Source organism: Pipistrellus kuhlii, unplaced genomic scaffold (assembly GCF_014108245.1).
Source record: "Pipistrellus kuhlii isolate mPipKuh1 unplaced genomic scaffold, mPipKuh1.p scaffold_m20_p_3, whole genome shotgun sequence".
NCBI classification, from domain to species: Eukaryota; Metazoa; Chordata; class Mammalia; order Chiroptera; family Vespertilionidae; genus Pipistrellus; species Pipistrellus kuhlii.
The window spans coordinates 71,163,991-71,191,817 of record NW_023425529.1 but is presented as its reverse complement, the minus strand read 5'-3'; the positions used below and the strand labels follow the sequence as shown (position 1 = coordinate 71,191,817).

General features: G+C 35.5%; 1 protein-coding gene across 1 annotated transcript in view; it reads right to left on the bottom strand.

The window, feature by feature from the left end:
• Positions 1-27,827, bottom strand: part of LOC118729753 (leucine-rich repeat and IQ domain-containing protein 1) — a 273,234-nt gene that overhangs the window by 78,584 nt on the left and 166,823 nt on the right. Inside the window, exons 19-22 of the mRNA XM_045587773.1 lie at positions 24,134-24,223; positions 23,350-23,471; positions 22,730-22,825; positions 22,386-22,468 (exon numbers count right to left, since the gene is read on the bottom strand). Coding sequence (XP_045443729.1) covers positions 22,386-22,468; positions 22,730-22,825; positions 23,350-23,471; positions 24,134-24,223 — 391 coding nt within the window. The remainder of the gene's footprint in view (positions 1-22,385; positions 22,469-22,729; positions 22,826-23,349; positions 23,472-24,133; positions 24,224-27,827) is intronic.

Below are 27,827 nucleotides of genomic sequence, written 5' to 3'. Positions count from 1 at the left end.
GTCTTTAATATTATCTTTTAACTTTATCTTTTGCCAAGTTTTCATTTCTATTATCATGTTTTTATTTTCAAAGAGATATTTTTGGTTCTCTGACCTCTCTCTCTCTTATTTCATAGATGCAATGTTTTATAATGTCTGTGAGAATATTCATGGTATTTTTGAAGACCTTTTCACTTGTATCATCTGTGTTTTTTTCCAAGTTGAGTATTATGTTTATTAGTGTTTCCCTCTGTTTTTAATTTTTTAGATTTCTTTTAGATGCTTAGGAATCCTCACTTGTGTGCTTCCATTTTAGAGTGTCAGTCTATAAAGTTGAGAGAAAATTCTGCACAAGTGAATGAGACCTATCATCTGAAAGGTTTACCTTCAGATGACCAGCCTGAGTCCTATATTGGAAATCTCTGCTGTCAATATTTAGATGCTTCCTCTTAGACAGAAAGACTCTTCTAATATCTTTCTTGGAGGTTAAAGGCATGGTACTATGGGCTGAATGTGCATCCTTCAAATTCCTATGTTGAAACCCTAATTCCCAAGATGATGTAATTTGGAGATGGTGTTCTTGGGGAGTAAATAGGAATAGATTAGATCATAAGGGTGGGGCCTTCATATGGTGGTAGTGACCCTATAAGAAGAGAAAGAATGATCTCTTTTCTTGTGTGCATGCACCAAGAAAAGGCCACATGTATCCACAGCAAGAAGGTAGCCATCTCAAGCCAATAGGAGAGGTCTCACCAGGAACCGGATATGGTAGAACCTTAATTTTGGATTTTCCAGCCTCCAGAAATGTAAGGAATAATTTTCTGTTTCTTAAGCCATGCAGTCCAAGGTATTGTGCTAAGGGTGCTCAGGTTTACAACAAAACATGATGATCAGCATTCTGAGGGTTGGACAGGAGAAGTGCTTGGGGTCTTAGCATTTATTGTATATACCTGCATTTACTCTTCTTAGTTTTAGTAAGATGCCAAGATTCTCAAATAAGTCTGGTGTTCCTGAGTTCAGAGACTCTATTTTAGCCTATCTACAGAATTAAGTTCAAGAATTTTGCAAAGGTAACCTAGAACTATTTCTTTTTTTCTTTTTCTTTTTTTTTATAATATATTTTATTGATTTTACACAGGGAGGAATTGAGAGGGACAGAGAGTTAGAAACATCAATGAGAGAGAAACATCGACCAGCTGCCTCTTGCACACCCCCCACTGGGGATGTGCCCGCAACCAAGGTACATGCCCCCGACAGGAATCGAACCCGGGACTCTTCAGTCCCCAGGCCGACGCTCTATCCATTGAGCCAAACTGGTCCCGGCACCTAGAACTATTTCTTTTAATTACTATTAACTCCACTTTCAATTCCTGAAACTTTCAGCTTGAAGTAATTTTCATATTTCATTGCTAGTTTAAGCTTTTACTTTATTATTATTATTACTCATATTTTTAATTTTATAGACTAAAAAATCCTATTGCTGGTGCTCCTTCCCATATTTATGTGTTTTAAAAATACCTCTACTTAAATTTTAATGTTTTCATACCCAACCTCATTCTCTGGAAGTCCTTAGATTATCACTTTACTTTCAAAATATCATGCGGAGCAAAAATCAGTGTTTCCAGTTACAGCTGAGAAGACCAAGACATGAAATATACAGCTAGTGTATTTCTGTACAAAATTCAAATCTAATCTTCTCAGCCCAAATTCATTGCTATTTTGTTATCATATTTGGCCTTCTTTAGATAGAAAAGTCAAATCTGTGGTCATGAACTTTATAATATTTTGTAATAATTATCTGAGCCCTTGATAGCATTTGTATTGGCTATCCCAGATGCATAGATAGTGTCCTAGGTAGCAAGTGTATGGGCACCTAATACAGGTGGGGACAGAAGTTTCTTTCAGAGGCAAGGAACAACAAAGAACTGTTTTAAAAAGTACCATGATCTTCCCCTGGAACCAGAAATCTTTGACTAAAAAGTTCAGGAGTCCTCCTCCTCCTTTGAGGCTCTAGCAGGGGTCTTCAAACTACTGCCCGCGGGCCACATGCGGCCCGCAGAGGAGTCTGATCCGGCCCGCCAGGTTTTTTGGGCAGTGAGCACAGCCGAGGTGTTACAGTAGGAATTAGTAGTTCATATAGTCCGGCCCTCCAGCTCTCTGAGGGACCGTGATCTGGCCCCCACTTTAAAAAGTTTGAGGACCCCTGCTACGGAGAAGCAGCAGGTAGAGAGCTGAATGGCAGCTGCTTTCATTTTTGAAGAAAAGTTTTGTTGGACACTTCCATGGTGAAACTTCTAGCACTTTGAAGATGCCATTACATTGTGAATTAGTCAGCTTGGACTGCCATAACAAAATATCACAGACTAGGTACTTAAATAACAGAAATGTATTTCCTCATACTTCTGAAGGCTGGAAGTTCGAAAACAAGATGCGTGCAAGTTTAATCTCTTCCGAGGCCTTGCTCCTTGGCTTGTAGTGGCCACCTTCTCCAGGTGTTCTCATATGGCCTTTCCTCTCTGAGTATGCAGTCCTGGTGTCTCTCCCTCTTCTTATAAAGATAACAGTTTTATTGGATCAATGATCCACTCATCTGGTGTACTTTAATATTAATTACTTCCTTAAAAGCCCCATTTAAAATATTTAGGTAAAGAGATTCAACCTATTAATTTTGTGGGATAGGACACAATCCATAAAAATCCTGGTGCTTATGACTGCCATTAAGAAATAATTTATTGCCCTAACTGGTTTGGCTCAGTGGATAGAACATCAGCCTGCAGACTAAAGGGTCCCGGTCAAGGGCATGTACCTTGCTTGCGGGAACATCCCCATAGGGGGTGTGCAGGAGGCAGCTAATCAATGTTTCTCTCATCTATGTTTCTAACTCTATATCCCTCTCCTCTCCTCTCTGTAAAATATCAATAAAATATATTTTAAAAATAAATCATTTATTATTACTGCTTCTTTGAAGATAATATACTTTTCCCCCTCCTCTGGCTCTTAATAAAATTGTTCTCTTGTATTTACTTTGATGTGTTACAGTGTAATTTTCTTGATATGTATTTTCTTTATGATTTATGGGAGTTTCTTGAATCCATAACTTGAAGCTCTTCCTCACTATGAGTAAATTCTTAAATATTAACTCTTCAGCTATTGCTTCTATTCCATTATGTTTTGTCTCTCCTTTTTGGTCTGTAATTACATGGTGTGTTAGAGATTTTGTAGTTCATGTGTCCTTCTTTTTACATATATTACTAGAGGCACGTACCAAATACATGCACTCGGGGGGAAGGGGGCCCGCTCAGCCTGGTCTGTGCCCTCTCGCAGAGCCTTTGGGGGATGGCCGACTGTGGGCAGTCAGACATCCTTAGCGCAGCCGCAGAGGAGGGAGAGGTTCCCACCACCACCGCTGTTCTTGCCAGCTGGGAGCCTGGCTCAGGGCTTCTGGCTGGGCAGCACTCCTCCTGTGGGAGCGCACTGACCACCAGGGGGACGTTCCTGCATTGAGAGTCTTCCCCGGGTGGTCAGTGGGTATCATAATGACCAGTAGTCCTGCTGTTCAATTGATTTGCATATTACCCTTTTATTATCTAGGATCTTTCATTTCATGCTTCCCTTTGGATATTTCTTTCAGAATTATTTTTCAACCAATAATTCTTCATTCTAGTAGTTAGATTCATCCACTGAGCTCTTAACCTCAGCTGTGTTTTTAAGTTATAGACTTTTCTTCTCGATGTTTTTATATGTTTACTGTCTTGTTGAGCCTTCTAGTCAAGATACTGATGTAGGTAAATGCAGTACACACATCTTCCCACAACCACATTCAAATTAAAACTAACAGCTATCATTCAGAACTGCATGAAATTTATCTGAACGGAAGTCCTACAACTGAGAAGATATCAAGAAGCCACATTGAAACTAGTAAGAGGGGTAGTGATATAGAAGGGGCTGGGTCCATGCCCATGTTTGGCAAATAAAAAACCAGGAGGTATATCTCAGCTGTTGAGGTCACCTTGAAGAGCGAGCGGTCCACGTCCCAGACCAGGACACCCAGCCCAGGGTTCCAGTGCCCAGAAGAGAGTACCTATAGGTACTGGCTGTAAGAACCAGCAGGGATGTAGCTGAGTGACATGGAGGGCTACTAGAGTTTCAGGTGTTTCTCTCAAAGGATCCACACATAAAGTTTAAGTTATCCAACTAACCTATGAGCTCTAGAATCAGGGAAACAGCTAGGAAGGCACCAGGGACATACAGGGCAGAACTGAAATCTATGTCGTTAGGGCAAGAGCTGGAGGTGCAGCTTTCCCCCAGACAGAAGTGCTGGCGAGGCCATTGCTCCTTTTCTAAACACTCCACCTACAGAGCCATTCAGGCAGGCACTAAATCCGTGTCTCCATTAACCTAGGTAAGAGTGTTCGCCGGACCAGTTTGGCTCAGTGGATAGAGCATCGGCCTGCGGACTGAAAGGTCCCAGGTTCAATTTCGGTCAAGGGCATGTACCTTGGTTGTGGGCACATCCCCTGTGGGGGGTGTGCAAGAGGAAGCTGATCAATGTTTCTCTCTCATCTATGTTTCTAACTCTCTGTCCCTCTCAGTTCCTCTCTGTGTAAAATCAATAAAATATATTTTTTTAAAATTAAAAAAAAGAGTGTTCACCTACCCTGGTAATTCCCTGAGAACTCTAACCCACCCAACTTGCAGACTCATCATGTCTCAAGTGGCTTTTCTATATTAACAGCCTGTCTTTGTTTATGCTTCACATTTTTCTAAAAATCTCACCAACAAGCAGATCCAATCTTAGCATGCCCCATACCTCTCATTAAGTAGTTCCAGGCCCAGTACTAGTGACAGCTGGCCTTGGTTTGCAGCATGGCCTCTCCGAGGTACCTCAAAACAAAGCAAATTAGCAGCCATTTGCTGGTCACTTTGTACCTCATGCAAGGTGCTCTCAGAATCAAATCAAAGATTTGGAAGATAAGAAAGCAGAAAATACTCAATCAGAACAGGAAAAAGTAAAAATAATTTAAAAATGAGTATAGTTCAAAGAGCCTCTGAGACAACCTTAACTTATTAACATTCATATAATGGAGGTGCCAGAAGGAGAAGAGCAAGATATTGAAACCTATATAAAAACTAGAGGCCTGGTGCATGAATTTTGTGCATGGGTAGAGTCCCTAGGACTGGCTGGCAATCAAGGCCAATTGGGGCCTCCCTTCCCCAGATTGCCATCTTCCAGGAAGGACCTTCCTTCCCCAGCTTCTGGCTGGGGCCTTCCTTCCCCCAGCTTCTGGCTGCCTGCTGGGACCTTCCTTCCCCCAGCTTACAGCTGCTGGCCAGGGCCTTCCTTCCCCCCACTACTGGCTGCAGGCCAGGGCCTTCCTTTGTTCTGCACCACCCTCTGGTGGTCAGCACACTACATAGCGAGCATTTGAACTCCCAGTCAGTTAAACTCTGAGGGAACAATTTGCATATTAGCCTTTTATTGTATAGAACTATTGGCCTAATGCAAAAATTAGTGCATGGGGGTTGAGGGGGGGCGGGGTTCCCTCAGCCCATCCTGCACCCTCTCCAATTGGGAACCCCTTGGGGAATGTCTGACTGCTGGTTTAGGCTCGATCCCACAGGTGATTGGACATCCCTCTCACAATCTAGGCCACTGGCTCCTAACCAGTCACCTGCCTCCCTGACTGATTGCCCCTAACTGCCTCTGCCTGCCTGCCTGATTGCCCCTAACCCCGCTGCCTGCCTGCCTGATCAGGCCTAACTGCCCTCCCCTGCCAGCCTGATCATCCTTAATGGCCTCTGCCTTGGCCTCCACCACCATGGCTTTGTGCAGAAGGAAGTCAGACATCCAGAAGATGGCCAGTCAGCCTTGTCTAATTAGCATATTACCTTTTTAGTAGTATAGATAAATTATACAGGATAGGATTGCTTAAATGTGTGGGGAGCCTTTTTCAGTAGGAGGAGATGCTCTTGGCAGACAAAAATACATAATTCCTATATCTGGACTGATAGCCAGCTATATGCACTGTACTGCCAAACTGGTCATTAAAAAATTGAACCACTTTCTTACACCAAACAGCTGTTGCCCTTAAAACCCTCCTCAGCCCATACCTTAGGTTCTGCCTTCACAGTTCACCCAGATTAGGTTCTGATTGGTCAGTTTCTATGCCAATCAACATCTCTGGGTCTATCAACAGGCATGACCAGAGAGGAGGGGCTGATCAGCAGCCTCAGGGGAGGCCCAAGAGAAAGAGAGGCACGCTGCTGTCCAGGCCCTGAGAGAAAGAGAGAGGCAAGGGTTGATCAACAGCTGCCACAGAGGCTATGGATCAGACCTGCTGCTCTCTACAGGCCTTTCTTAGAGCCTAAACAAAATAGACTAATAATATTTTTCCTTTTAGAAAATTGAAATGACTTCTAACTTTATATTAAAAAAACTAGAAGCCTGATGCACAAAATCTGTGCAAGGGGCTCAGCCCTTGCAGCCAGGGTGGCTTACCTGGAACCTTGCAGCCCTGCCTTTGTCGGGAAGGTTGTCTGGAAGAACATCCCGAAGGTCATTCGGCTGTCTTGTCTAATTAGCATATTACACTTTTATTATAATAGATGGTATGATAGTGCTTGGACCATATTTAGGAAGTTTTAATTATAAGTACATCTTATAGACTTATTTCATTCCTTATTCAAATATTTATTATCAACTATGTACTTGTCTTTATTCTAGGAGCTGAGGCTAAGTGAATAAGAATGTAATGGTTTATTTTTCATGGAACTTATATTCTACTAGAGGCCTGGTGCATGATCTGTCTGCCTGGCCTGCGGAGATCAGGTCAAAACTGGCTCTCTTACATCCCCCGAAGGGTCCCGGATTGCAAGAAGGTGCAGACCATGCTGAAGGACCCCACCACAGTACATGATCAGGGCTGGGGATGAACTGTGGGAGGGCTCCAGGGCATGCCTGGCCTGTCTCACCCAATCCTGATCAGCTGAACCCCAGCAGCAGGTTGGAGCATCTGCCCCCTGATGGTCAGAGTACATCATAGCAACTGGTTGGACACTTAGCATATTAGGCTTTTTTTACTTAGGATTAGTGGAAATACAACACAAAAGTAACAGTTTAAATTAATAAATAAGACAATCACAGATAAATGCACAATTGTAGCAGATGCCATGACAAAGAGTGACTGCATAGAGAGGAAAGGGTTACTTTAGGATTTATTGTAAAGGAAAGCTCCTCACAGGACTAGAAATGCAAACTAAACAATGAGAGGAGCCCCTGGGGAAAACCCAGAGGGCAAGTTTTAGGCAGAAAGATGAAGTACAAATGTCCCAAAGTTAAAAAGTTCTTAGCATATTTGAAGAACAGAAAGGTCCATTTACAGTCAGATGGATGACGAGATAGGGTATAGTTTTGTTTTAAGTTAAGGCTACCATACTAATTTTGTTTTATTTATTGAATTGAGAGAGATTGAAAAAGAGAAGGAGAAAGAGAGAAATATTGATTTGTTATTCCATTTATTTATGCATTCATTGGTTGATTCTTTTATGTGCCCTGGTGAAGGATAGAATACACAACATTGGCATGTGGGGATGTTGTTCTAACTAAGCTACCTAGACAGTAAACTAACCATATTATATTTTAAAAAGAGAATTTAAAATATGACTCCTGATTTTCAACTATCTCTACATTGTGATTCCAACATACAATTCACATTTATTTTAATTAATTAATGCATCTATCTATCTATCATCTATCATCTATTTTTTTAAATCCTCACCCAAGTATATATTTGTATTGTTTTTTAGAAAGAGAGAGAGAGATGGAAATATTACTGTCAAAGAGTAATATCAATAGGTTGTTGCCCAAATTGCTCCAATCAGGGATCAAACCCTCAGCCTTTGAGTGTAGGGATGAAGCTCCAACCAACAGAGCCATTCAGCCAGGGCTCAATTTTATTTATTTTTGCTACTGACTTACCTCGTGTCCTTTTCTCTCTATTGGTCAAATTGAAAAAAAAAAAAAAAAAAAACATAAAAAATTAAACTACAAGACTTTGTTAAATGATAATTTATAGTTAACGCAGGCAAATTTTCACTTTTGTAAAAATAGTGAAGTTTTGTCCTCCATCTCTAAAGGTGGTTGTGAGAATTTAATTAGTTATTATAGATTGTACACTTGGGGTATTGCCTTACTCAAATGGTAAATGACAGGGAAGAGTAAAGAGGTTGTCATATCATATTACATTAAATTATATGGTAAATAAAAGCTTACTCCAGATATTGTGAAAACACAATGAGTGGTGCTCCAAGATAGAATCTGAAAAGTATTGCTAAGGCATTAATGCCTGAGATGACCAGAATTAGCCAAGTGAAGAGATTTTTTGCAATGCACAGGGCAGAGAAGGAAAGGAAGGCAGGCCTGCATGCAGACAGACCAAGAGGAGAAACGGAAATACAGAAAGGGAACAAGAAAAAGATACAGGAACAGAAAAGTGAAGGAAATGTGGAGCTGCATTCAGGAGGGGGTGGTGAACGCAGGAGGCGGGGAAGCAGGTGTGCCCAGCGAGGGGCAGTGACCCACAGCGCAGGCTATTGGCTGGGAGGTGCTCACGGTCCTGGATGAGAGGTGGACGGTCCTTCTGGGCAGAGGCGCTCCTGCTTCGCCGAGGCAGCAGCACCCAGGCCAGGAGGGCCTTGGCCACCCTCACTGGGCCAGGCGTCCTGGGCAGGGAATGGGAGCAGGATGGCAGCGGGGAGGCTGGGAAGGGGGACTGCAAACACCTGGCTGGGGCTGAGCTCTGGGCTGGGGCTGGTTAACCCCCCACCCCAACAGAAGCTTTAAGAAGGAAGGGAAGGAAGAACTTTATAAAGGATTCAGTAGAGAGCAGAGTTAAAGAAGGAAAGAGGATGTGTGAGTGAACTGTAGGAACTAAAATGAAAGTCAAGTATTGTTGTGGACTGGGGACAGATTTTAAAAGTAGGAGTCAGAAAAGAACAAAGATAAATGATAGTGAATAATTAGGCAGGTAGATATTAAAACAGTGGCAGTAGAGAAGAATGTATGGAAAGGTTGCATGAGAGAGAAAGAGGGAGGGAAGAAACGTTTTTTTTTGTTGTTGTTTGTTTGTTTTAGTTTAAATGCATTTTATTTTTAGACACCTACATGACATGTTTGTTCTGTTTTTTCTTAAAAACAATGCCTCTGCTCCAAATGAGTCAAGGTCAAAATAAATGAAGAGCTCAAGATAACATCAGCCCCGTTTGACCTAGGCTTGATGTGAGGATGAAAAGCAGCAGCCAGTCAAGACGACAGGTGATAGAGCCAGAAGGGGAGCTGGTAGAGCCCAAAAGGAGAACGGAAAGGAAGAAGAAATGGGGCAGGGAGCAAAGCAGGTCCGAGTGAGGAAGTGAAGAAAAATATTAAAGTGGGAAGGAAGGAAAAGGGGAGGGAGAAGTGGGGTAAAGATAAAGGAAAGAAGGAATGTGGGGAGGGAGGGAGGGTAGGAGAAAGATGGGAAGAAGGATGATGGAACAGAAGTAGGAAAAAGGAGGAAAGAAAAGTTTATAAATGATGAGTCGGTAGGAAAAAGTGTTACATAAAGGAGAGAAAAATTGTGTGGGAGGGAGAAACCAATAAGAAAGTCAAATACAATTGTGTGTGAAGGTGATAAAATTTTTTAAAAATAAAGTTAATAAGGGCAACCAGGCACACAGGGGAGGGCAGTTAGGGGGATCAGGCAGGCAAGCAGAGTGTTTAGGGCAGGCAGGCAGGTGAATGGTTAGGAGCAGGCAGATTGTGAGAGGGATGTCCAATTGCCGGTTTTGGCCAGATCCCTAAACTGGATGTTGGACATCCCCCGAGGGCTCTGGATTAGAGAGGTGCTGGTTGGGCTGAGGGACACCCCCCCCCATTCATGCATGTATTAAGTGCACCCAACCTCTAGTACTATAATAAAAAAAAAAAAGCACAAAAGAAGATGGTTTGATTAGAAATGCTCAGAAGTAGAATTATAGAAATTAGAGGTCTTTTAATGCCTTTAATACCCAAAAATTTAATACAAAAATATTTGAATATCTATAATGTATATGGACATATGATATGTGTAGTGGTATTAAGTTTTATAAGAGGAGAAATTGGAAGCATGTTACTGATGACAGTACCAGACTGAAATCTTAAAAACTTGATTTTAAAATCAAGTAAAATTGTTTCAAGTTTTGGAGAGGCAAATATTAAAATACTAAAACTTCCTCTCTGAGAAGATTGTTGGGCCAGATCCAATTTTTTGCTGGCTTTTCTAGCATCTGATGTTGTTCAAAGTAAGAAGTGTAAATTTGGCATTGGCTTTAGGAATAGCAGATTTAAAAATTTCAGCAGATTAGGGCAGGAAAGTCATAGAATTTATGTACAAATAAAAAGAGGAAGAAATGAAACCAAAATATGGTGTTTACTTTGGAGCTGTGTGGAGAGGTTTTTATCTATCTGAAAATTAAAATAGGTATTAAAAAATATGGTCAATATTTATTTATAGTCTAATAGGTACTTATAATGTTAGATAATCATAATATTAATAATAATATTAACTTTGGTAGCAGCTATTATAGGGCACAGATTAGATCTTTATCATGTTGGCACTGAACTGTTCTTTAAATTTATATCAATGTGCCCAGTCGGTGTGATTCAGTGGTTGTGCATTGACCCATGCACCGAGAGTTTAGTGGTTCAATTCCAGGTTAGGGCACATGCCCTGGTTTCAGGCTCAATCAAAGTAGGGGGCATGCAAGAGGCCACAGATTGATGCTGATGTTTCTCATGGATGTTTCAATCTCTCTCTCCCTCTCCCTTCCTCTCTCTCTCAAAAGCAATAAAAACGTATCTTAAAAATCATATTAATGTAAGCTATGAGAATAACAAAATTGATTAGTCTCTCAGAGTTTTGCCTAATTTAATAATGTCTTTATTTCTTTCTTAAATATTTTTATTTTAAGTTTGTATATACTTCAGGGTTACCTAAAAACCTTAGTTCTTTAATCTTTGTTTGATATATGATAACTTTTTCTTTTGGATAAAGAAATTATTCTCATTTCCCTCCAACCATTTATTCTCTGTATGATCTTGGACAAGTCATTTATCAAACTCTCAAAACTAGTTTTCTCATCTGTAAAATGTTGACAGTTACAATATATTTTTCAGAATTTCTAATATTGAATCAGAGAGTTATATAAAATTCTTAGCACAGTATTTAGCAAGAAATATAATAAACACTACCAATTCAAAATAACAGAAAAATAAAGCTATACTGTTGAAATGAATGTTGCTAACAATGAAATATTGCAAGCACTTAACTATGTATTTATACTGTGTGTTGCAGCATTTTACAAGTAGGATTTCATGTAATCCCCAACAACTAAGTATTATTAGCAGTTTGGAGTGAGCAGGCCAGCAGTGGGGCAGCTGCAGGTGAGCAGGCCAGTAGGAAGGGGAGGTAGGGTGAGCATGCCAGCAGGGAGGGCAGTTGGGGGTGAGCAGGCCAGCAGGGGGGGAAGTTGGGGCGAGCCGGTCTTCAGGCAGAGTGGTTGTGGGCAATCAGGCAGGCAGGCAGGCAGGTGAGTGGTTAGGAGCCAGCAGTCCCTGATTGTGAGAGGGATGTCCAACTGCTGGTTTAGGCCCACCCTGTAAACCAGCAGTAGGACATCCTTTGAGGGGTCCCAGATTTAAAAGGGTGCAGGCCAGGCTGAGGAACACCCTACCCCCATGTACAAATTTTGTGCACCTGGTCACTAGTATATATATATATATATAAAAGCCTAATATGCAAAGTGTCCCCTATGGAGTTCGACCAACTGGGAGTTCAATTGCTCTCTATGATGTGCACTGACGGCCAGGGGACAGCGTAGAATGAAGGAAGGCCCTGGCCGGCAGCAGGCAGCCACTAAGGACTCTACCTGTGCATGAATTTTGTGCACTGGTCCTCTAGTATTTTATATTAGCACAGAAATGAATATCATATGCACATATAAACTATTCTTGATAGTTACTTAGCTTCACATTTCATAGGAAAAAGAGAAAATTCAGCAGAAACCGGTTTGACTCAGTGGATAGAGTGTCAGCCTGTGGACGGAAAGGTCTCAGGTTTGATTCCGGTCCAGGGCATGTACCCCGTTGTGGGTACATCCCCAATAGGGGGTGTGAAAGAGCCAACTGATAATGATTCTCTCTCTCGTTGATGTTTCTAACTCTCTATTCCTCTCTCTTCCTCTCTGTAAAAAATCAATAAAATGTTTTTGTTTTTTTAAAAGAGAAAATTCAAAAGAACATGTTAGGATATATTTCTCTTCTTATTTTTAAGTATGTGCTAATTTAAAGGGAAAAAAATGCCCCAATTATCCTTTTCCCTAGGCATTTCCTTTTTAGAGTAACAACACTTCTATTTAATAGGTAATATCTGTCAAGTTGGTATTAATTTTAGCAGAATTTCCATTCTTTCTTCTATTGTATCATTTTTTCGGGGCTTTATTTATTTAGTCGTATTGTTGACAGTATTATAGATGTCCCCATTTCTACCCCACCTTTGCCCCCATCCACCCAGGCCTCATCACACTATTATTTGTGTCCACGAGCTGTGCATATCTACATGTAAATTCCATGTTAATCTCTTACCATCTCCCTCCTACTCCCCTTCTTTCTGGGACCTGTCAGTCTGTTCCATGCATCCATGCCTCTGGACCTATTTTGTTCATCAGTATCAAAAGATATCTTGAAACAAATGAAAATGAATACCTAGTAACCCAAAATCTATGGGACATAGAGAGAGTAATCCCGAGAGAGAATTTCATAACATCACAGGCCTATCTCAAGATATAAAAATCTTGCCCAGAAAGTATGGTTCAGTGGACTGAGCATGGTCCCAGGTACCAAGAGGTCACTGTTCCCTTCCAGGTCAGGGCACATGCCCAAATTGTGGGCATGATCTCCAGTAGGGTGTGTGCCCAGAGGCTAACGGTCAATTCCTCTCCCTACCTCTCTCTTTAAAATATCAATAAAAACATATTTTAAAATATATATATAAAAAGAAACAAGAAAAAAATCAAATAAATTATCTAAAGCTACAACTAAAAGAACTAGAAAGAGAACAAGAAAAACCCAGAGTAAGTAGAAGGAATGGAATAATAAAGATCATGTCACAGAAACTAAACTAACAAACAAACAAAAAAACAAAATATCAGTGAAACCAAGAGTTAGTTATTAGAAAAGATATAACAGATTGATAAACCTTTACTCAAACTCATCAAGAAAAGAAGACCCAAATATGTAAATAAAATCAGAAATGAAAGAGGTGAAATAACAACTGACACCAAAGAAATATAAGTGATTATAAGAAAATACTACAAACAACTATCAACAAGTTGGACAATCTGGGAGAAATGGACAAATTCCTCAAAACATACAATGTTACAAAACTCAATCAGGAAGAATCAGAAAACATGAATACACTGATAACAACTAATGAAATTGAAACAGTAATAAAAAATAAAAAACCCAGCAAATAAAAGTTTTGGACTGGGTGGCTTCACAAGTGAATTTTGCCAAACATTCAAAGATGAACCAACACCACTCCTCCTCAAATATTTCAAAAAATTCAAGAGGAGAGAAGCTTTCCAAGCTATTTTTATGAGGCCAGCATTACCCTTATTCCAAAACCAGATAAATACATCACAAAGAAAGAAAATTATAGGCCAATATCTTTGATGAATATAGATGCTAAAATCCTGAACAAAATAATAGCAAATCAGATTCAGCAATTTATTAAAAAAAATCATACACCATGACCAAGTGCATGGGATGCAATTCCAGGGGTACAAGCTGGTAGAATGTTTGAAAACCAATAAATGTGGTACATCACATAAACAGAATAAAAATCATATGATCAACAGACACAGAAAAAACATTCGACAATATCCAGCATCCATTTTTGATAAAAACACTCATCAAAGTGGGAATAGTGGGATCATACCACAACATAATAAAGGCCATAGATGACAAACCTACAGCCAACATCATACTCAATGGACAAAAACTAAAAGTGCTTCCCTTAACAGGAACAAGAAGACAAGAATGTTCGCTTCCACTTTTTCTTTTAAAATAGTGAATGAAGAAGTTAAGATTGTAATAAGAAAACAAAACCATACTAAAAGTGAAGCCTTATTTTATATTGAAAACACATTTTAATTCCATTAAATTCCAGATTTAAATTTTAAATATTTAATACAGTTTGTGTAAATTGGTAGTAAATTAAATATATTAGAATATCATTTCAATTTTTGATCACTTCCATTGACTTAGGCATTATAAGACTCTCACAAAAAATAGAAGGAATTCAAATTTATGCAAGCATTGATATAAATACTATTATAAAACACTATGCTAATTAATCAATACACTAAATTCATATTTTAGCTCCAGGAACCATATTTTGATTTTGATTTAGTTATAACTCATATATAATTTTTCATATACCGTATTTTCCGGCGTATAAGACGACCTTTGAACCGAAAAAAAGTCAACCGAAAATCGAGGGCAAAAGACTAAAATTGCACAAAAATTACCTGCAGATCTTGACGGCAAAGTAAGTCTTTTCTTTGAAGTGGGGAGTAGTCTTATACAGCGAATATAGGCCTAAACCTATGTTTTAACTGTAAAATTAGGGGTCTTATATGCCGAAAAATACGTTATGTCCTTTAGTATTAGTGAGGATTTTAAAAATTTGTTTTAAAAACACATTTTCATCTTTATATTGTTTACCTTTCTATGACTCTCTGATTAAAACATACCTTCAAAGTAACCACGTCTCCTGGGTTGTAGCTTCTTTATTGATTTTGTAGCAGAAACTTTATTTTCATTGTTTTTGAATAATGCTAGACGCACAGTGGCATCTGGACAAAATAGGAAGATAAGACAGAAGGTCAGCCCTGGATCATTCCTTCTCTGAAATAGCTATATATTTTTATAATAATATTAAATATGATACCTGCTCTATAAAACTCTGTGAAATTGATATTATTTTTTAAAGACTCATAAAATGAAAAAGTAATCAGCCTGATAACAACTAATAAAATTGAAACAGTAATCAAAAAACTCCAGCAAACAAAAGTCTTGGACTGGATGGCTTCATAAGTGAATTTTACCAAACATTCAGAGAAGAACTGACACCTATCCTCCTCAAACTATTCCAAAAAATTCAAGAGGAAGAGTTTCAAGCTACTATTGGTTATCTGATTAAACACATAGCTTATTTATTTATTTATTTATTATTTATTAAGGTATTACAAATGTGTCCTTATCTCCCCATTGCCCACCCCCCATATACTCCCCCGGCTCATGCTCTCACCCCTCTGTTGTCTGTGTCCATTGGTTAGGCTTATATACATGCATGCAAGTCCTTTGGTTGATATCTTCCCCTAACCCCAACCCTCCCCTACCTTCCCTCTGAGGTTGGAAGGTTTGATCAATGCTTCTCATAGTTACTATTTAATACAGAAAACAGAAACGCTAATAATGTGAACAAATTTTACATTTAAAATTTCCAATTATGTCATCATCCTTTTATTTGGTGAGTTGCTTCACTGTTTATTATTTTAGCTCCTTATTTAAATCCCTAATATTTCTGCTATAATAAATACAATCCCCATAAATACATAATTGGCAAAAGCTATTATTTTAGGAAATATCCAATACCCTATTTTTTTCTCCTGTAAACTATGAGAAACTGGGCTAGGTGAGATGGAAGGAAGATAACTAATGAGACAAGGAACAGATATAAAATGATTATTCATTAATTTTACAGATAAATTAAGTTTATTTATTGCCCTAATTTATTGTATTTTATAACAAAAATGTAAAAAATCCTATATATTTTTATACCCAATATAATTCTAAATCTAGTAATTTTTCAAGATAGATAGGATCATTGTAAATGTAGGGCCCTATATATTTCTTTTTATTTGAATGAATGGTTCTATAGAATGTAAAATTGGGGATTTGGTAAGTTAAAATAAGACAAAAGATTTTTGCATGTTGATGAACTGTAAGAAAAAAAATTAAGTAATAGAAAATAGAATAGAGTGGAAACTTTTACATTAAAGTAGGTTAACTTAGTTGTACACCTGAAACTAGCATTAAACCACAATTTAGTTCAATGTACATTTCTTCATAACTTACATCATCTTGCAAGGGATTGGAGAAGGCAATGGGGGGAAAAGGGACATATGTAATTCTTTCAACAATAGAGATTTATTTTTTAAAAATCTTTGATCAATACCTAGTGTAATAGAATTAAATATACTAGATAGGAAAATAAGATTTTAAGCATTATAAACCCCAAAGACAGCATGTGTTTTAGAGTATAAATCTGTAAAACAGTATCTTCAGAGTTATTCTCTAGCATGAGCAAACTGAAGGTTTTCACTATCCCTCTAATAATAATTTATCTTTACTAAGCATAATTTATATACTTCATAGAGATTATATTTCTTAATATTAGGGAAAATTGGTCAATATTTGGGCACATCTCATAATTATAAGTGACATGAATTATTATGAGTTGGATCCTTCTCTATATATTCAATATGAACCATCAAAAAGAACAATAGGAATCCTTGCATTTATATATTAAAATTAATAGAATAAGTATTATATATCATTTAAGTTATTTACAGAAAAACATAATGGCATGCCAAAGGAGCATTAGTCATTCAGGCAGACAGATTACCATGGGCTCACATACCTGTAATGACACCTAATTATAACCTGCTGATGTTTCCTCACATTGTTCTGATTGTCTTGCCTTTCCATTTGAATATGTATTTTCTCAGGTAAAAGCATTACAGTTCAACAGTCCTGGGTTAGATTCAAGCTCAAACTTACACTAGTTCTATGACTCTGGTAAAAATGCTGTCACCCTCTGCCTCCTCTTCTGTCCAATAGAAAAAAAATTGATTTTGAAGTATTACTGTGAGATTTAATGAGATCATGTGTGCTGTAAAGCATCAAAACTTGTGTCTACATAAGTGTAGGTACTCAACTAATGTCAGCTAGCAAGCATAGTAGTATAATGATTATATAAATAATAATATTTCCAATTTTTTTATTCTTTTAAATGATGAATCCTTCATATAATAAGGTGGAATATATTGGAAAAAGTTTGATGGATCCATAATTGATTTCATTTTATTCTACATAGCACATAGAATAAAACCTATTGATCTTTTATAAGTACTTTGGCACTTCCTTGGGGAAATAACAATTTGTGACTTGATTTCTTATTATGTAAAACATGGATAACAATAACACTTTCCTCATACTATCATCAAGATTAAATAAGCAAATATGCACAAAATATTTAATAGTTGTCTAGTTCTATTTACTCAGTAAGATAATTTTATTCATCAAAAGCACATAAAGAGTGGTACATTTTTAGTATTTTATTTCAAAACATTCTTATTTTACCATCTTAAATTGATTTAAAACTTCAATTAATTCAATTTTCAAAGAGATAATGATAAACAAAAACATAGTAATTCTGGGGAGAGGGAATCACTTAATTTTAATAGTCCTTGGAAATAGAACTGTAAACAAGCCACTATTCTTACCCTCAAAAACTACATAATTGAGTAAGAAAGCTTAGAGATAAGGATATTGCAAATAGTACAGCCTGTGACATCTTTTCTTCCATTGTAAAGTCAGGTTTATACATTTAAATTGGTTCCTCTGATATTATCAATAGTCTGTCCTTTTTTTTTTTTTTTTTTTTTTTTTTTAAGTCTTTATAGCTCCCAGTATGACTTGCCCAGTGTCTGGGAAATAGGTCTTAATACATCTTAATAAAATATTTAAAGAAACCCATAAGTAAACCAAGTTTCTAGTATGTATGAGGCACTGTACTTAAAATTTTATCTCCATTATCCCATTTAAACAACATGATTTTATTTAGAAATTAGAATATACTAAAAATTATTTCCTTCCCTGTGGAATTCCATTTTAGTTTCTATAATTCTGACCTTAGCTCACTGATTTATTCTCACTACCTTCATATTGAAAATCTGGTTATTACCCATTTTCTTTATGTGCCAAGAACAACAGTGTTATAAAATAAGTTTTATGTTAAGACTGAAAGATTATATTTCATCATCTTATAAGGAGTAATATTTAGTAATTTAAATTTGCCTTCCCAATTATAAATATGCACTTAAATGACTATACTACCATACACACACAATCATACACGTACTCAAAGTCAAATGTATTTAGTGACTCTTATATAACTTATTTTTTATTTGATTAACTGTTATTTATTGAACATCTACCATATACCAGGCAGGGTATTAAGTTCTGGGAATTCAGTGTGGAACAAATAGAGTCTTGGTATCAAGGACATTACTATTCAAATGAGTTTTATCATCATTTTGTGGATATAAGAAAGTAAGATTTGATAAAATTATTGTAAATTTGTTGGAAATCACTGAGGCAAACAAAACACATCTTTAATAAACTTCATTTTACCACAGTTTTGTCTTCACTATTCCCCTTTCATGCTTCCTGCTGAATATTTCTCAGTTGCCTTATCATTTTACAACCTGTTCTCTTTGCTATAGCCTATGAACTGCTTAATTCATATTTAAAAAATTAGCCTGTCTTATTTTCTAGCAGGCTTAATTGTTGGCTGTAACTAATGTTACCAACACAGTCTCAAGCTATTTTCTTCATTGAAAAAACAAAAACAAAACACAACTAATTATTGAATGCTTAGCATGTACTTAACACTGTGCTAGGTGTTACAAATAGATGCAAAATGATACTTATCACTACTTGTGGCTTGACATTTATAACTATACTAGAGTCCTGATGCACGAAATCCGTGCAAGAGTACACCTTCCTTCCCCCGCTGCCAGCACTGGCTTCCCTCTGACCCCAGCTAAGTCCGGAATGATGTCCTATCTAATTAGCATATACCCTTTTATTATTATAGATCAACTTTGTTTTCTCCAACCTGCTCTTTCTTTTCTCTAATTATGAAATTCAAAATGCACAAGCATGATAAATGTTAGAGACATTATGTCTTCAGCCTTATGTCCATAGCCCTTAAGCTTCTTGTCACCTGTTCTTTACCAAAATCCCTATGCCCAGGACTCACCCTCTCTGAGGACTGATCCACCTCAAAGCATTCACTCACTCTTTTTCCCCACTTGGCTCATCTCAGTCTTTAGTAGTATACTCACTACCTTAAGGTTATTGACCCTCATATTTTCAATAAACCAGCAACTCTCACCTTGCACATGTGTTTGACTACAGCACCAAACTCTAAAATTCCCTAGGAATGTGTTATGCTGAAATTCTGTGCATAAGGCAACAGTAAAAACAAAAAGACAAGCATATAAAACCCCACAAAAACAAGACTAGTCATAACTGCTTTGTGCTTATGTCCATCATGAGGGAATTATCAACTTACTGGGAATAACAATAATCAGAACCCAAACTGAGTAAAAAAATATCACGGTAACTTCTCACAATTTTGTATTTTCTCCTGTGGCTTTCCGTCAATTTCCCTGGCCCTCCCCCTCCTCCTCCTGCTTCTTCTCTTTAAAGCAAATGGGCTCATTTATCACAACAAAAGTCATCAATATTGAATCTCCCCTGATGGCTGCCCACACTGTGTGTTTCCTAAGCCCCTTGCTTCTTCATTAATCAGTGTTCTCAGTGCTATTATTACTCTACCTGCAACTTTCTTTAAATAATTGACCCCATGCCTTTTGCCCTATTCTCACTCTCATCATAAATCAAATATTGTTGTCTTATATATCCCTTGGCTAATAAATATATGAAAAAGATATATATAAAAAAAGAAAATATTAAGTGCTTGCTACAGAGCAACTTGCTCTAAGGTTTTCATGGCAGAAAGTTGAATTAAAGTTTCCATACTCCATGCATTTATGATTCATCTCCTTGAAAACTGTAGCTGTGTTAGATTCAGGATGTAACTGTTCTATTTAATTAAAAGTTTCTATTCTCTGAAGCCCCACCTGTCACCTTCTCTACCCTCACAGAACTAGTTAGTACGGTAGTCTCCAGTAGTTTTAAGGAAAATGTTGCCCTCTGGTGGCTTGAAAATTTCAAGCTGTCCATGTAAGATATATCTCCACTTATATTTGAAAAGTATTAGTAAATTTTTAAGTTCCATCAGAATTTAAGTATTTAAAATACTATCTTAATTTATTAATGAGTAGAATTTTTAAATTATGGTCATTATTTTGATCATATTCAAATAAATAAATAGCACATCAGAGACTGATTAAACTATAAAACTGGAAAAGTATGAGAAAAATGCTTTATTGTGTAAAGAAGAAGACTCAAGACTCAAGTTACAGTGTTAAATACAAAATTATCAATCTGTGGAATATTAAAGCATCATAATGAAGAAGGGCCCACTGATACTCTCTTCTTTAATCTTACTTTGACTGTTTTTATGATGTGTATCTGTTATGAGGGGAGAGTAGAGAAACAGAATGAGGAGAATTTAAGGTTATCATTAAGTTTTACATTTTAGAACTCAATTTTAAAAAAACTTTATTTCATCAATCTAATAGTATTTTGGTAAAACAAAAGCTTAACAGGTAGATTCAGAACTTCACACAGTAATAAGAATGCAATTGGTTTTGTAGTCATGTAATTAGAGTAAAGATCCCAATAAAAATTATACAACTGCCATTTTGGATTTTTATCTAGCAGGCCATGCTTAATTACCACTATTAAAATGTTAAATTTAAGATGCAATTGTTAATTTAGAGGTCTAGTTGTAGTTTTTTGTTTGTTACCCTACCATGCCCCCTTGTGACAGATAAAAAGAGGTTTAATTTTTGCCTGATAATAATTATGTCTAATTTTTGGCCATTAAAGCAATTATTTTTATGTATAAGCATATATTCCTTATTCAAACTTTTGCTAAAACATATTATTTACTATGCTCAACCTAAAAAACAATTGCTCAATTATAAGAATTAGTAAGAAAAAATCTATATATTTCCAGAGGCTGAGTCTAATAGAATAAACTTGTCCTTAGCTTCAGTATCAGAAACCATGTAAATACTTTTTAAAATAAATACTGAGCATAAATTAGTAATTGTTTAACATTGATTGAATCAGTTCTTAAGCCACTTCTAATATTTGAACTTGCCACATGAGTCTCAGAAAGTTTTATTATTATCAAAACAACTAATGTTATAGTACTAAAAATATGCTGACATTAATTTTAATATTATAAAACTGACAAATTTTTAGTAGATAACAATAAATACTAGTTATCTCAAAAATAAAAAATAAAAAGTTAAGATATCACTAATATAACACAAAAAAAGAAAAGTTGAACATTTGCAAATATAAAAATGAATTACCAGTACTTTATCAATGGCTAGTAAATACTATGCCAACCCATATCAGTTATTCTTTGAAAACTAACAGTATTTTGGTTATTTTTATTTGTTTTTCTTTTCTCAATATGTAATAATAAATATATATTACATATGCTACCTAGAATTGTACTATTGAACTAATAATAAATAATAATACATAGAAAAATAATAAAGATAAAATTAGCCTTTTGAATGCTTCTTTGTATGCTTTAAGTCTATGATTTCATAGTAAATACTTAGAAGGTTATGAGTAAGTGCAAATATAAATGCAATTTGCAAATTATAGATATAAAGTCATAATAACTTGCTATTTCTCACCCTGCCACTTATTAACTATTCCACATATTAAGTAATTATGCTAACATGATTACAGTTATCCAAAGAACAACAAATGATTTAAAGAATAGTCTGACAAGTCGGATAGAAGAAAAGATGCTTTTCTATAACTAAAGTAGATTTTATTTTCCCAAGTTCTACATAATCATGAAAGATACATATCACTGTGCTTCTTTTCCAAATTATCAAGTTCATAGCTAATATGAACAGTTCATGGACCTGATGAATTTACATAAATAGTTTATTGACTAAACATGCAATTTAAAAACACCCAGAGGAATAAGCACATGAAGCAGATGCTCTTTAAAATCAACTTTTGCCAAAATAAACCTGCTCAATAATAAATTACAGAATAATTTTTGAGTCCACAATAAATAGACAAATCAATAGCAAAGTAGGTAAGAAATAGAAAAAGTAAAAACATTTAAGAGTATAACAAATAATTTACTGCAATAACATAATTTAATTTATTTTTGGAATTATTACCTGAGAAATACTCATAATTTGCATTTTATTTCTGTTCTTAAGTACAATTTGGTAAAAATATTTTAAAAGAATGTATATTCCATGTCAAACACACAGTTATTAATCAAAGAGCATTGAATACCCACCTAATTTTTTCCTTAATTTCTTTGATTTCATTTTCTGTGCTCTCTTCAGCATTTGCTGAGCAGTGGAAATATCCTTAAAGCCCCTATTAAAAGATTAAAATTAATAAAGACAAAACAAATATCCAGGCAATAAACATATACTGTACATATATATACATTTCTGAATTATATTATCTTAAAGCAAATTTGAATTTCCATTTAAAAATGTGAAATTTAACAGATACATAGTTTCTTAAAAACTAACAAAGGTATCTTTGAAATCTTGAAAAATATCTGTCTTAGACATTTAAAAGTCTTTCAATTTTAAAAATCTTTAATATTTTAGTGTAAAGTAGACCACATACCATTCTTCTGAAATTTTTTCCTCTTTTTCAGATTTTAGCAAACTCTTTCTGCTGGTCTTCGATTCAGGTGCCTGGGATAAAGTGCTATTTTCTGACCTGGCAGTAGAAAAAACCCCACACAACTGAATCAACACAAGTATATGAGCACTTTTTAAAACTACAAGCTATTTATGTTGCCTCAAACTTGAAAATAAAATCTATTTAAGTTACAGAAAAGCTTTATCTTGAAAAGCAATAAATGTCTGCCATTAATTTAAAATGTTTACATTGCAATTACTTGAAGCATATTTCAATCCTTTTGTGGAAAAGAAATGCAGCACCAGAATTTTTATTCTAATTTTTATCTTAACCTATATAATAGTATTTAAAAGTTTACTTGTTACAAGAGTTTCATTATTTTACTGACACAAGTTTTGTAGTTTCTTGAATGAATCTACTTCCTTACATATTTTTACATTGAGAACTCCAAAAAATAACTATATTTTAACACTAAATGTTGCCCCATGATCTAAACAAGTAAAGTTGCTCCTATTTTCATTATTTTCCTACTTTTGCAAAGAATGTAATATTCTTCTTAAATATGTCATTCATGGGTTGGCTCAAGAAGGGATTTGGCTTACCTGCCACTGAACTGTGTGTGTTCCGATGAAAACATATTTTCTTTCTCATTACATATCCATGCTTGGGCTGGACGACTTGGTAAATCAAGTGAAGTATCATCACAGTTTAAGGTTCCAGGAAACTTATCATGAGAAAATGTACACAAATATAAAATAAATCGAAAAATCCTAGCATTTATATTGTATCATTTTACAAGTAGCAGAAAGCAAGGAGCCTCCTAAGGAAAATGCATAAAAATTGATCATTATAATAAAATGGAATTTAAGTAATAAAGATGTAAGTATTTTTTGTTGTAGTGACTAGGAATATGCTTTTTGGTATAGTTTGCATATACAAAATGATTAATTGCAAAGATCTTTAAAAACCTCAGGAAACGAAAACTTCAAAGATTATCAAATAAATAACAGATATTGCAGTACATTGACCTCTGACTGAGAATCTTCAGCTGTTGCCTTGTTAATGCATATTTTTATATTTTAAAAGTGCTTTCAACTAGTGATTTTAGTCTACTGCCAAATATGCAGCTGAACTGCATCATTTTTTTTTTTTTTTGCTACTGTGAAATAAAGTGTTGAAAGAAATCCAAAATAAAGGAAAAAATTAGGAGCAAATGAAAGAAAAGCTACATGAATAATTACATCTGGGGATGAGGAGGAAGTCAGAGGCTTCTAAAAGTAATTGTGTTTTTCAAGTCAATAAATTGCATTATTAATCACTGCAAAATAGCACAACCCTAAGAAATGAGCACAGATCGAGCACTAAGAGGTTTCCATGACATGTTACCTTTGGCCAGCACAGCTGGTTTGGTAGAGGCTGTGTTTGTGAAGGGAAGCAGGCGGAATCTACAGCTAGCCATTCTTTCTCTAAGGCAGCCTGAACAAATAATAGCATTAATGTACATAATTTAGCTTGCGTAACTTTTACAAAGAATTTCTAAATCGTCTTACAATACTACCAAATTTAAGAAAACATATCAGAATTTTTATTTACAGGAAGATTTTCTACTTGTTATTGTGAGATGTTATGCATCTGCTTAATGCAATCATTCTAAAAAATGGGATAAGACTTTTTTTTTTATCCCCAGTGGAATAAAGTGAGAACTTGAGTACTCAAGTGCTCTAACAGTGAGAGGTGCAGACTGCTCAGTGTATTTAACTGTTTGAGAACTATGGCTCTGAGACAATGCTAGACATTACTGAGAGAAATAATCTATTAGTTATTTATAATATAAATTGTAGTATCTTCCATTAAACCTCACTGTTGAAAATGTATAGTAAACACATTAGTATCCATTTTTCTATAAACACTATAAGATAGTTTTTATTTAATATTTTTTCAAGATTTCACAAATATTCTGAACAGATGGAAAAATAATTTTACAGCAATATAAGAAACACAGTTCTTAATATTGTATCCTCTCGTTTATGTGTTTGAAGTAAAAAACGATAAATTTAAATTCTGAAAGCTCCCATTTTTAATCTCTTTACTCTTTATCTTAGAATATTTTTATTTCATTTATGTAATTTACAAATTTATCTTTCTATAATGAGACTATGCTAGTTACCCTAGTTTGCATAACTTTGGACATAATTACCCAAATTTTATTTGCTTGAATGATCTAATCTGATTTAGAATAAACTTCCATGACTCTACAACGTTTTTAGAATCTTTGTGTGTTTTGTTTTTTTAAAAAAAAGGATGATCAGAATACCAATAAATTTGTTTCTTAAAAGGTTCTAAAATGATCAAACATATTTATGACTTAAAAGCTAGTATGATTATGTTCTGGGGAGATGGGAGTGCAATTTTCAATTTATACAATTGCAAAATTCCTTGACTATTGCTGAAAGACCATTGGGAAAGCAAGACTAAGATACCCTGACTACAGGCTAGCATTGCAATGAAAGGCTTTCACTTATATAGCATCTAGACTTAGGAAACCTAATCAAATTTATATTATTTGAATAACTATGCAAATAGGACACCTTTGATTAGTGTTAAATAGGTACATTGTCCAATTCCTTCAAGGAAGAGATCATTGACATATGCATATATCACAGTTTGATCCTAGTAAGATCTGGTTTAAGAATGCTATTTGATGCAAAAGTGCAAACAGGTTTCTGGGCTCAGATTTTTAGATGATTTCTTTTGTATGACAAGTAAAGGCAAATCCAGATATATTACAGGAAAGATCAAGATCTACAGCATATCAGCTATGATCAAATTAGTATTCTTAGTCTGGTGAGAACAGAGAAGATGCGAAGATGTGGAGACAATATTATAAAAGGCAATGTTCCTAAGGATTCTGGGAAGATGGTGGAGTAAAAAGCACCAGGAACCTGGCTCTCCATTGATGTAATTATGTTGTGATTCTGGAGTCTATGGAAGGCTTGTAACTTTCAGGGGAAAATTAGATGGTAAATGGAGGTTAATTTTGGTCAATGTTAGCCCTCACCACAGTAGCAGCTATCTATCTTCCATCCCCAACCTTGAGGCAGGCAGCTGCTCATGTGTTTCTGGAGCAGTTTGCACACAGCTTGTAGGAGTCAGGATAGACAATGAGGACCCTGTCCTCCAAATATTGTGATCTGTTCTCTAATTGTAGATTATTGCTTCTGATCACAGAGGTGCAAAGAGCTTTTGTTGTTGCACCTGCTCTATTGTTGCAAGCCCCTGCACTGCCAGATAAATGACTTCTAGGGGATTTCAAGGGCTGGTGTCCCCCCTGCATCTTCAATTTTCCCCTTTCCTCTTTTGGGAGCCAGACATTAAAGTCTAGTAAATTCGTTAAACTTTTTCTAGAAGACGAAAGCATTAATATATAATGTTAAAAAAAAGTTAGTAATTTTGTAATCATAACCAAATAATGTTACCAAGACTAATGATTTATATGAGTTCAAATATTAATATCAAGTCTATTTGGCAGTACCTAGAATGTTGAGGGGAAAATATTTCAAAATGTCAGGGAGGAATTGGCCAATATTATAAATATACTACTGTTTTAAAAATGTATATTAATAGATCATGATTACCACTAGATATTTATACAAATGCCAGTTATGGCTTAAGAAAACCTTCTGTTCAGATATTTTATAATTCACAACTGAGGATCTGGAAAGGTTTCTGGTTACTAAATACTATTATCAAACTTATATATTAAAAATGAACTTGAATTTAGATTAATTTGTAACTATTTTCACAATCGAGCATTTGATAAGATATACATATACTATTTGGCTTTTGATCAGAGAAGCAATCATTATTCTATAACCCAACTTTTGAGAGACTAGACTATAAGGCTATCAGAAAGAGGAGCTGCAAGTAATACACGTTTGAGTATTAATATACAAATTTTTTCATGCAATCCAGTGCAGTCACTAAAATCAAACTTGTCCCAAGTAACAGGACAGTTAGAGTTAAACAAGTCCTAGAAATTCTAAAAATCATGACTTGATTTTTCCCCTACTCCCTTCATGACCCACCACGGTTCCCCAACACTTCCTTCTTTTTCTGTCCAAGTTGACTCTTGCTATCCCCTCAAAAATTATCTCTAATATTTCATGATAACTCCTATTGCATCTCAAAATCCATACAGGTTGAAAACTTAGCTCATTCTGAATCTTAAATCTCATTTTCTAAATCCTCTCCATCATCAATGGAAAAGCTTATATTATTGAAGATCTCTGTTATATAGTCCATGGATGCCTCTTTTCACTAAACCAAGTATGTCACTTTTCTTTTGCCTTTTTCTTTGCCTATACTTTGGGTTTTGTTTGTTGGTTTATTGTCTCTCAATGTACTATAATATGTAGTACTCTCTCTAAAGTAAATTTGGGATCCAAATATGAACTCCAGAGCTAAAAGTTGCCTTGTATAATGCATGTTATATCCTCTTCAAACATTATTCATACACTCTTATTAAATGACTTTGGTCTTAGACAAAAACAAAACAAAACAACAACAACAACAAAACAGAACACACACACACACACACACACACACACACACACACACACTAAATCCAAATTTGATTGTTATGGTTTTTGTTTTTGTATTTATGATATATTAGTTTTCCTCTTCTCTGGATTTAGGGACTCATAAGAGGATTGGTTGTTTAAATTTAAAGAAAACTTTATCTGTTCTTTATATGTTGGCTTCTAAACATATGTAAAAGAGAAAATTAAACTCTGTTAAATTAAGTTAACAACTAAAAATATCAACTAAAATTTACTTTATAACTTAAAGGGTGCAAAATAAAGTGCCAATGTAGATCACTATGGTATATCAGACCTAATATTTTAGATATTTATTATATTGTTATATACATTTCATGACAAAGTGGAAACATTTTCAAAAAAAGGAGATTTAGACCTAGGCTCATGAAAACTTCTGCTAAAATACAATAATTCATCTTATAAGGTGATACACTGAGTACTCAAGGACTAGGAAAATGTCCTACTCATCAATGTTTCAGAGG